Below are 12,279 nucleotides of genomic sequence, written 5' to 3' on the forward strand. Positions count from 1 at the left end.
TTACTACAAAAATGGAAATTTTGTGTTGTCTGCCAATATATTGTGATACCTGATAATACAGCTCATTATAATTCAGATTAAATATATTGTGCTTCTCCAGGATATACAGCATCATGTACTCCAAAAACACACATGCAGAAAATCATTATAATGTAATTTGTCTAGAAGCTGGACATAAATTCTGTTCCTCACTACTGAATGATGAATTACTTGAAGTCACCATGTTGACCATTTAGAGAACCAATTTCAATGCAACGGTATGTTGCATTGCAACATGTTGTATGTTGTATGCAAAGCTCTTTGCTAAGGTCTAGGTGCAATAGGTAGGGTAAAGAGAATTCAGATACCCAAGCTATGATAATACAAAGGCCATTATTATATTAATATTTGAACAGTAAAAATAAGGAGAGATCCTATCAATATATTACATATAGATGTAGAATTATTTATTTCACATTAAAATTGTAAACCATAGGGAAAATGTTTTAAAATGTTTTTATCTTGTAATTTTAGTTTATCTTTTTACATACAGATGACACGGAAAATACACTGATTTCTAAAAACATACCTCTCTCCTTGCTTCCCACCACTTTTGGGGTTCACGAAAACTAAAAGTGGATGAGTACCAGGAACAGGAGTAATCTAGAAGAAAAGGTGGATAGATGGACACATTATTCCCATTATGTCTGAAGAGAACGCTTGTTATTTATAATTCATGAAATAGCAATTAACTTCAAGAATATGTCTCTTAAATTCTGTAATATGGATAGATAGACAGATCTATTTAGCAACTCAATCCCTGTGCTTTGACTATATACATTAATAGGCATACTCATTCCACAAAGAGAGGTAGGGTCTAGTTAGGTATAGGGCAGATAGGAAGGCAGCTATAAAGACAGATTGGTGTTTGAATAGCCATGAGACAAAAACAAAAGGTACGATTTGTGGGGCAGTGAGTATAGCAGCCAGAATAAAGCAGAATATGGTGGGGAGAAAAAGATTAGAAGAAAGAGATAAGATGATAGAGGCCCTGACTTTACAGATGACACCTACTTTAGAGCTTTGTGACAAGTGTGGAATCCATCTACCCAATCACTTGTCAATTAGAATCTCAATAATATGGTTTGAAGTCTCTTTCAGCCTAACCGTCCCCCTCTGCACAATGTTTCCTCAATGTATTCTTTCCCTGCATGGAGAGTAGAGGACAAGTTATTTGAGTCTCTTTGCTAAACAGGAATTCATAAATTGACTGTGCTCCTACTCTAAGTCATGCACTGCTTTTGTCACTACTGATTTCTTGATTGAACAAGAAAAAGTGTCTGTCCTAGTGGAGCTTATGTTCTAGTAGAGAAATAGACAAAAAACAAACACATATACAGTTAGCAGTGAAACATGCCATGAAAGGAAATAATTTTTTTAAATGATAGCTCTTTATTGGTCTGAGGAGGAAAAGTTGGTTTTGATAGGATGGTAGGGAAGAACTCTGACATTTTACTTGAATTTGATGTTAATAGAGAGACTCTTAAATACAAGTGTTCCTATTCAATCTACCACCATCTAAATACAGTTTGACAGAGGAGGGGCAAGATGGCGGAAGAGCAGGGTCCCCAAATCACCTGTCCCCAACAAATTACCTAGATAACCTTCAAACCATCCTGAAAATCTACGAATTCGGCCTGAGATTTAAAGAGAGACCAGCTGGAATGCTACAGTGAGAGGAGTTCGCGCTTCTATCAAGGTAGGAAGACGGGGAAAAAGAAATAAAGAAACAAAAGGCCTCCGAGGGGGAGGGGCCCCGCGAGGAGCCGGGCTGAGGCCGGGGCGAGTGTCTCCAGGACAGGAGAGCCCCGTCCCCGTCCCGGAGGAGCAGGAGCTGCACCAACCTTCCGGGGCGGGCGGAAAGGGGCTCGCAGGGAGGTGGAGCAGGACCCTGGAGGGCGGGGATGCCCTCGGGCTCCCGGGGACACTAACAGACACCTGCGAGCGCTCCCTAAGGGCTGCAGCGCGCACCGGAGCAGTTCGGAGGGGCTCGGGCGGCGGCTCCAGGGAGGGGGCTGCGGGGCGGGAGCGCGAATCCAACAACGCAGGCCCCGGAGCACAGGGCGCCGGGACACAGCCCAGGATCCGGCCTCCCCCCGGGACAGGCAGAGGCCGGGAGGGCCCAGGACAAGCAAGGACGCTCCTGCCCCGAACTGAGCAGATCAGCGGCCCCGCCCCGGAGCCTCCAGGCCCTGCGGACGGAGAACCGAGAGCCCCGAACCCCGTAGTTCCTGCGGGGGCTGAATCCAGGCTTCCAGAGTTGCCATAGCAACTGCGGCTGCTCCTCCTGACCTCACGGGGTAAACAACCCCCGCTGAGCCCTGCAGCAGGCAGGGGCAGAGCAGCTCCCCCAAGTGCTAACACCTGAAAATCAGCGCAACAGGCCCCTCCCCCAGAAGACCAGCTGGACGGACCAGTTCCAGGGGAAGTCAAGGGACTTAAAGTCTACAGAAATACTCCCCCGTGTTTTTTTTTTTCTTTTCTTTTTTCTTTTCTTTTTGATTTCTGATTGCTTCCCCCACCCCCCTTTTTTTCACCTTTCTTTCTTTTTCTTTCCCTTTTTCTTCTCTTCTTTCCTTTTTCTTTTCTTTTTCTTTTTTCTTTTTCTCTTTTCTTTCCTTCTCTCTCTTTCCCTCCTTTTCCCAATACAACTTGTTTTTGGCCACTCCGCACTGAGCAAAATGACTAGAAGGAAAACCTCACCTCAAAAGAAAGAATCAGAAACAGCCCTCTCTCCCACAGAGCTACAAAATCTGGATTACAATTCAATGTCAGAAAGCCAATTCAGAAGCACTATTATACAGCTACTGGTGGCTCTAGAAAAAAGCATTAAGGACTCACGAGACTTCATGACTGCAGAATTTAGATCCAATCAGGCAGAAATTAAAAATCAACTGAATGAGATGCAATCCAAACTAGAAGTCCTAACGACGAGGGTTAACGAGGTGGAAGAACGAGTGAGTGACATAGAAGACAAGTTAATGGCAAAGAGGGAAACTGAGGAAAAAAGAGACAAACAATTAAAGGACCATGAAGACAGATTAAGGGAATTAAATGACACCCTAAGGAAGAAAAACCTACGTTTAATTGGGGTTCCCGAGGGCGCCGAAAGGGACAGAGGGCCAGAATATGGATTTGAACAAATCCTAGCTGAAAACTTTCCCAGTCTGGGAAGGGAAACAGGCATTCAGATCCAGGAAATAGAGAGATCCCCCCCTAAAATCAATAAAAACCGTTCAACACCTCGACATCTAATAGTGAAGCTTGCAAATTCCAAAGATAAAGAGAAGATCCTTAAAGCAGCAAGAGACAAGAAGTCCCTGACTTTCATGGGAGGAATATTAGGGTAACAGCAGACCTCTCCACAGAGACGTGGCAGGCCAGAAAGGGCTGGCAGGATATATTCAGGGTCCTAAATGAGAAGAACATGCAACCAAGAATACTTTATCCAGCAAGGCTCTCATTCAAAATGGAAGGAGAGATAAAGAGCTTCCAAGACAGGCAGGAACTGAAAGAATATGTGACCTCCAAACCAGCTCTGCAAGAAATTTTAAGGGGGACTCTTAAAACTCCCCTTTAAGAAGAAGTTCAGTGGAACAATCCACAAAAACAAGGACTAAATAGATACCATGATGACACTAAACTCATATCTGTCAATTGTAACTCTGAACGTGAACGGGCTTAATGACCCCATCAAAAGGCGCAGGGTTTCAGACTGGATAAAAAAGCAGGACCTGTCTATCTGCTGTCTACAAGAGACTCATTTTAGACAGAAGGACACCTACAACCTGAAAATAAAAGGTTGGAGAACCATTTACCATTCAAATGGTTCTCAAAAGAAAACAGGGGTAGCCATCCTTATATCAGATAAACTAAAATTCACTCCGAAGACAGTAGTGAGAGACGAAGAGGGACACTCTATCATACTTAAAGGATCTATCCAACAAGAGGACTTAACAATCCTCAATATATATGCCCCGAATGTGGGAGCTGCCAAATACTTAAACGAATTATTAACCAAAGTAAAGAAATACTTAGATAATAATACACTTATACGTGGTGACTTCAATCTAGCTCTCTCTACCCTTGATAGGTCTTCTAAACACAACATCTCCAAAGAAACGAGAGCTTTAAATGATACACTGGACCAGATAGATTTCACAGATATCTACAGAACTTTACATCAAACTCAACTGAATACACATTCTTCTCAAGTGCACATGGAACTTTTTCCAGAATAGACCACATACTGGGTCACAAATCGGGTCTGAACCGATACCAAAAGATTGGGATCGTCCCCTGCATATTCTCAGACCATAACGCCTTGAAATTAGAACTCAATCACAAGAAGAAGTTTGGAAGGACCTCAAACACGTGGAGGTTAAGGACCATCCTGCTAAAAGATAAAAGGGTCAACCAGGAAATTAAGGAAGAATTAAAAAAATTCATGGAAACTAATGAGAATGAAGATACAACTGTTCAAAATCTTTGGGATGCAGCAAAAGCAGTCCTGAGGGGGAAATACATCGCAATACAAGCATCCATTCAAAAACTGGAAAGAACTCAAATACAAAAGCTAACCTTACACATAAAGGAGCTAGAGAAGAAGCAGCAAATCGAGCGACGCCCAGCAGAAGAAGAGAGTTAATTAAAATTCGAGCAGAACTCAACGAAATTGAGACCAGAAGAACTGTGGAACAGATCAATAGAACCAGGAGTTGGTTCTTTGAAAGAATTAATAAGATAGATAAACCATTAGCCAACCTTATTAAAAAGAAGAGAGAGAAGACTCAAATTAATAAAATCATGAATGAGAAAGGAGAGATCACTACCAACACCAAGGAAATACAAACGATTTTAAAAACATATGAACAGCTCTACGCCAATAAATTAGGCAATCTAGAAGAAATGGACGCATTCCTGGAAAGCCACAAACTACCAAAACTGGAGCAGGAAGAAATAGAAAACCTGAACAGCCCAATAACCAGGGAGGAAATTGAAGCAGTCATCAAAAACCTCCCAAGACACAAGAGTCCAGGGCCAGATGGCTTCCCAGGGGAATTCTATTAAACGTTTAAAGAAGAAATCATACCTATTCTACTAAAGCTGTTTGGAAAGATAGAAAGAGATGGAGTACTTCCAAACTCATTCTATGAGGCCAGCATCACCTTAATTCCAAAACCAGACAAAGACCCCACCAAAAAGGAGAATTACAGACCAATATCCCTGATGAACATGGATGCAAAAATTCTCAACAAGATACTAGCCAATAGGATCCAACAACACATTAAGAAAATTATTCACCATGACCAAGTAGGATTTATCCCCGGGACACAAGGCTGGTTCAACACTCATAAAACAATCAATGTGATTCATCATATCAGCAAGAGAAAAACCAAGAACCATATGATCCTCTCATTAGATGCAGAGAAAGCATTTGACAAAATACAGCATCCATTCCTGATCAAAACTCTTCAGAGTGTAGGGATAGAGGGAACTTTCCTCGACATCTTAAAAGCCATCTACGAAAAGCCCACAGCAAATATCATTCTCAATGGGGAAGCACTGGGAGCCTTTCCCCTAAGATCAGGAACCAGACAGGGATGTCCACTCTCACCACTGCTATTCAACATAGTATTGGAAGTCCTAGCCTCAGCAATCAGACAACAAAAAGACATTAAAGGCATTCAAATTGGCAAAGAAGAAGTCAAACTCTCCCTCTTCGCCGATGACATGATACTCTACATAGAAAACCCAAAAGCCTCCACCCCAAGATTGCTAGAACTCATACAGCAATTTGGTAGCGTGGCAGGATACAAAATCAATGCCCAGAAATCAATGGCATTCCTATACACTAACAATGAGACTGAAGAAAGAGAAATTAAGGAGTCAATCCCATTTACAATTGCACCCAAAAGCATAAGATACCTAGGAATAAACCTAACCAAAGAGGTAAAGGATCTATACCCTCAAAACTATAGAACACTTCTGAAAGAAATTGAGGAAGACACAAAGAGATGGAAAAATATTCCATGCTCATGGATTGGCAGAATTAATATTGTGAAAATGTCAATGCTACCCAGGGCAATTTACACGTTCAATGCAATCCCTATCAAAATACCATGGACTTTTTTCAGAGACTTAGAACAAATTATTTTAAGATTTGTGTGGAATCAGAAAAGACCCCGAATAGCCAGGGGAATTTTAAAAAAGAAAACCATAGCTGGGGGCATCACAATGCCAGATTTCAGGTTGTACTACAAAGCTGTGGTCATCAAGACAGTGTGGTACTGGCACAAAAACAGACACATAGACCAATGGAACAGAATAGAGAATCCAGAAATGGACCCTGAACTTTATGGTCAACTAATATTCGACAAAGGAGGAAAGACGATCCACTGGAAGAAAGACAGTCTCTTCAATAAATGGTGCTGGGAAAATTGGTCATCCACATGCAGAAGAATGAAACTAGACCACTCTCTTGCACCATACACAAAGATAAACTCAAAATGGATGAAAGATTTAAATGTGAGACAAGACTCCATCAAAATCCTAGAGGAGAACACAGGCAACACCCTTTTTGAACTTGGCCACAGTAACTTCTTGCAAGATACATCCACGAAAACAAAAGAAACAAAAGCAAAAATGAACTATTCGGACTTCATCAAGATAAGAAGCTTTTGCACAGCAAAGGATACAATCAACAAAACTCAAAGACAACCTACAGAATGGGAGAAGATATTTGCAAATGACCTATCAGATAAAGGGCTAGTTTCCAAAATCTATAAAGAACTTATTAAACTCAACACCAAAGAAACAAACAATCCAATCATGAAATGGGCAAAAGACATGAAGAGAAATCTCACAGAGGAAGACATAGACATGGCCAACATGCACATGAGAAAATGCTCTGCATCACTTGCCATCAGGGAAATACAAATCAAAACCACAATGAGATACCACCTCACACCAGTGAGAATGGGGAAAATTAATAAGGCAGGAAGCAACAAATGTTGGAGAGGATGTGGAGAAAAGGGAACCCTCTTACACTGTTGGTGGGAATGTGAACGGGTGCAGCCACTCTGGAAAACTGTGTGGAGGTTCCTCAAAGAATTAAAAATAGACCTGCCCTACGACCCAGCAATTGCACTGTTAGGGATTTACCCTGAAGATTCAGATGCAATGAAACGCCGGGGCACCTGCACCCCGATGTTTCTAGCAGCAATGTCCACAATAGCCAAACTGTGGAAGGTGCCTCGGTGCCCATCGAAAGATGAATGGATAAAGAAGATGTGGTTTATGTATACAATGGAATATTACTCAGCCATTAGAAACAACAAATACCCACCATTTGCTTCAACGTGGATGGAACTGGAGGGTATTATGCTGAGTGAAGTAAGTCAATCGGAGAAGGACAAACAGTGTATGTTCTCACTCATTTGGGGAATATGAATAATAGTGAAGGGGAATATAAGGGAAGGGAGAAGAAATGTGTGGGAGATATCAGAAAGGGACACAGAACATAAAGACTTCTAACTCTGGGAAATGAACTAGGGGTGGTGGAAGGGGAGGAGGGCGGGGGGTGGGGGTGAATGGGTGACGGGCACGGAGGGGGACACTTGACGGGATGAGCACTGGGTGTTATTCTGTATGTTGGTAAATTGAACATCAATAAAAATTAATTTAATAAAAAATAAATAAATAAATAAATAAATAAATAAATAAATAAATAAATAAATACAGTTTGACAAAAAATATTTAGTAACAAAGTATACAACTACTGGAGCCCTCTTAAGATTAAGTTGAAAAGTTCTATATCAATTTGTTTTTTAAATGTAGATTAAAGGTATCCTTTATTGCTATGAATTCTTCTCTTTGAAAGTATTCTTAAATATGTAATTAAAAACAACCATTTAACCATATGATGTCCTTTCTTCCCGTTTGTTTAAACAACATAAAATAGGGATCCCTGGGTGGCGCAGTGGTTAAGCGCCTGCCTTTGGCCCATGGCGCGATCCTGGAGACCCGGGATCGAATCCCACGTCGGGCTCCCGGTGCATGGAGCCTGCTTCTCCCTCTGCCTGTGTCTCTGCCTCTCTCTCTCTCACTATCATAAGTAAACTAATAAATAAATAAATAAATAAATAAATAAATAAATAAATAAATAAACAACATAAAATATTCTTCTAATATATTTTGCTCCAATCTTAGGTGAATGTAATTTTTCTAATAAGCATATAGGCACTAGGGAAATGTTAAAATCTTCATATTAGTTATAGAAGAAACCTTAGTAAAATATTCTTAATTTTTCTACTCTTATTCTACTTGTCATTATAACCTATTGTCTGTTTTACCTTCCTCTGTAAAGAGAACAAAGGTTCCTTGTTCCTAGTTTGGTTCTAATTCAGTTAGGAAGTAAGACAGATTTGTAGTAACATCCCAGTTCTTCTCTCCTGAACCAAATGTGCTCAATCAATTAATATATAGAAAGTACCTACTAGATTAAGCTACTGACTAGTAATGTGTGCCCTTCTCCCCTCATTTAAAAGCTAAAATAAATAAACACCAAAACATAACTTGATCTAAAGATTGTAATTCAATTTTCTTTATTTTTTCATATAATTATAAAATCAGAACGCCTGAAGTTTGCACATGCAAAAAGAGTAATGTTAACACATGTGGATTTTAGTTGATTTTTGCACTTAATTTGAATTGTTATTCCTTATTTTTAAAGAAAGGTAAGGATCTCAAGGTAAGTAAAGGTTTCTGAGGAAAACATTAAATCTGAACCCAAACTCGCATTAGGATGATCTTCCCTAAACTCAACATTCAGCTTATCATTCTATTAAAATAGATTATATTAAATTCACACTGGGTTCAATATTTACAATTTATTTGAAAATATGCTTTGGAATGCCTTTCAGAAATACATATTTACTAGAATATTTAAAGGCATCATAATTATTTATCAAATAAAGGCCAATCCATGGAGCCCCTGGGTGACTCAGTTAAGCATCTGCCTTTGGTTCAGGTTATGGTCTCAGCGTCCTGGGATCGAGCCCCACATCTGGCTCCTTGATTGTCCTTCACCTTCTGCTCCTTTCCTGGCTCCTGTTCTCTTTCTCTAAATAAATAAATAAAATATTGGGAAAAAAAAGGAAGAAAAGAGGAAAGAAAGAAAGAAAGAAAGAAAGAAAGAAAGAAAGAAAGAAAGAAAGCAAGCCAGCCAATCCAGCAGAGTAAATTTGGGAGCCATAAGGCCAAAGATGGAATTTTTTAATTTGACAGCATGAAACCTGCAGTATCACATAGTCATTTTCAAGTCTGTCAGCCTAAAAATAAACAGCTACTTTGTGCACCAATACTCCTGAAGGAAGGAGAAACGTCTTATTGTTGAAGACTGCTACTATCACTTACTCTTCATATTCCTCTTTACAGTTAGTAAAAGAACCCTGAGCAAAGGGTAACTTTGAAAGATTGGCCCCTACCATCACAACTGTATCTTGGAAGCTGTTGCTATTCTTTGCAGAATTTAAATATGTATTTCTTTTAAAGACCTTTAAGAAGGTGTGACTTTTGGTGTCTTGCCATATAAAAACACAAATAAATAGTCTAAGTAGAAAAAATGTGCCTATATTTTGTCTATTTGTCTATAATTGGAAATTTCTATGGACTGAATCGTGTTTCCCCAAATTTTATGTTGAAATGCTATTCCCCAGTGTGATAGTATTTGAAGACAGGGAAGCAAGGAATGTTAGATGAAGTCATGAGAGTGGGAGCTTCAGATAGTAGTAGTACCCTTATAAAAGAAAGATCTATCCCTGCATCTGTGCACCACAAAAAAGAAGGTCATGTGAGAGATGACTGCCACCTGTAAGCCAAGAGAATAGAACTCAGAATAAAATTTAACTTGTCACCTTGATCTTGAGCTTTCCAGCCTTGAGAACTGTGATAAAATAATACCTGTTGTTTAAGCCACCCATCTATAATAATTTATGCTTATAGCCCAATTTGACTACTACAGAAGTGTTTTATGAAAACTCAAGATATGCTCTTTAAACAGGAAGAGTGAGAACTTCTAGTCATCTTCTTCTGGAAACCAGCATGAAATTCAATATTTTAAGGACCAGCCGCCATCTTTGATAATGAGGTGGCCTTGAAGATACCACAAATGGAGGACAGGAAAGAGTACCAACCATGATAAAAATCTGGAACTGTCTTATTAGCCCTATTTCTAGAGATCTACTTCTGGACTTTATTTAAATGAGAGAAAAATTTATGGCTATCTTGTCTAAACCAATGTTATGTTTTGTTTTTGTTGTTTCCCTGTTACATGCTGCAGAACCTAATTGTAACTGGTATGAAGGACAAGACACACAAGGGCACAGAATTGAACACAGATGGAACCAGGCATAGAAATTTTATACTTCATCAAACTGGAAAATAATTCTAGACCCTGAGTGAAGAACAAAAACTTAATACCAAAATCCCCTAAGAGAATCTGTATTTCATTTTATTTTACTTTATGTTATTCTCCTTACTGAGTAGGGGCATAATCATTTTCAGTTAATCCTTTTGTAACTTAAAGAGTCTGAGATAAGGGAAAAATACATAGGCATTACTCGATGTGATATTTCAATTTAATTCAATCTATTTAATTCCAGATTTTGTTTTTCAGAGAGGTCAAAACTAGGTAAGAACTAACTTACAGAATTCAGAATTCAGTCTAGCAGAGCTAATTTTTATTATAATGTGAATCACATATATCTAAAATAACAAGTAGGTTAAAAGAATACAAAGTTTTCTTAGTTTCTTAAATTTGGTATATCTAATTTTTATTAAAATTTTTTTAATTTTTATTTATTTATGATAGTCACAGAGAGAGAGAGGCAGAGACACAGGCAGAGGGAGAAGCAGGCTCCATGCACCGGGAGCCCGATGTGGGATTCGATCCCGGGTCTCCAGGATCGCGCCCCGGGCCAAAGGCAGGCGCCAAACCGCTGCGCCACCCAGGGATCCCGTGGTATATCTAATTTTGATGAATAAAGTTTTATGGAAATATCCAACAATATTTTTTTATATTCTGAAGTGATATTTTTATATGTATAATTTAAAACAATTTCAAAATTACAGAAAAAGTTAAAAGGACTGTTCAGATAACATGTTTTCCCTGAACCTCTTGAAATTAAGTTGCCAAAATGTTATTTTATCACTCCTGTTTACTTTAGGATAGCCTATATACAGGAACATTCTCTTACATAAACACAGCACAACTATCAAAACCAGAAAGTTAACACGATTCTGTACTCCCTGCTCTTGTTATAAGTCATTACTGGGACAACTAGTAAAACTTGCATAGGACCCGGTAATTAAATAACAGTAATAAATCAATCGTATGTTCAAGTTTACTAATTTTCTTTAAACTATATCTAATGTCTTTACTGTGATGAATTTTCTATTTTTATTCCATACAAAATTTTGAAATAAGATGTAAAATCCTGTCATTTTTAACATGACTTACTGCCATCCTTAAATATTATACCCTTTTTGTTACAGCTTTTGGTGGAATGGGAGGGAAAGCTAAAACATACATAAAAACATTTGTCTGCCTAAACCTATTTGTATTTGGAAGTAAATATCTACACAGCTTTTGAAATAATCTGAAGTGGAACAGTATATAAGACAGATGAAGAGCAAGTTGCTCTGCTTGAGGCATGAAAAAAACTGGCTTTGGGTTTCAGTTTAACAATCCTTAATCTATACATTCTCTATCGGTAATCTCGTTTTATCTGATAGTTTTAAGTGCTGCCAATATACCTTTCACGTCCAAATTTATATCTATCCTTTGCCCTGAATTCTAGATTCACATATCTGTCTGTCTACCTAAAATTTCCATTTAGATGTCTAACAGCAACAGAAATTTCTCTCCAAAACCTATTTGTCCAGACCCTTCTTTATCTCCATCAATGGCAACTTCATCATTTCAGGTGAATGGGCCAAATATCTTTAGAGATGTCCCTAGTTTCTCTCTTTCTAATAAACCCTGTCTCCAATCTATCAGCACATCCTGTTGATTCTGTCTTTAAAATATGTGGAGAATCCATCTCTTTACCTCCCCTTCTCTACACTGAATATGCCCCCATCCTCTAAACCCTAAATAACTGGGGGCCATTACCAGACTTGACTCTATGCTCCCTAACAATCTAACCTCAACAAGGGTAAGCCTTTCAACATTTAAGT

At 38.9% G+C, this 12,279-nt stretch overlaps 1 protein-coding gene across 6 annotated transcripts in view; it reads right to left on the reverse strand.

Annotated features, from left to right (window-relative positions):
• DGKB (diacylglycerol kinase beta) overlaps positions 1-12,279 on the reverse strand; it is a 638,855-nt gene that overhangs the window by 440,909 nt on the left and 185,667 nt on the right. For all 6 annotated transcript variants that reach the window (XM_055314473.1, XM_055314471.1, XM_055314470.1 and 3 more), the window contains one exon: positions 569-642. In XM_055314473.1, the coding sequence (XP_055170448.1) occupies positions 569-642 (74 nt within the window). The remainder of the gene's footprint in view (positions 1-568; positions 643-12,279) is intronic.

The sequence above is a fragment of the Nyctereutes procyonoides genome, unplaced genomic scaffold (assembly GCF_905146905.1).
Source record: "Nyctereutes procyonoides isolate TBG_1078 unplaced genomic scaffold, NYPRO_anot_genome, whole genome shotgun sequence".
Classification (NCBI taxonomy): domain Eukaryota; kingdom Metazoa; phylum Chordata; class Mammalia; order Carnivora; family Canidae; genus Nyctereutes; species Nyctereutes procyonoides.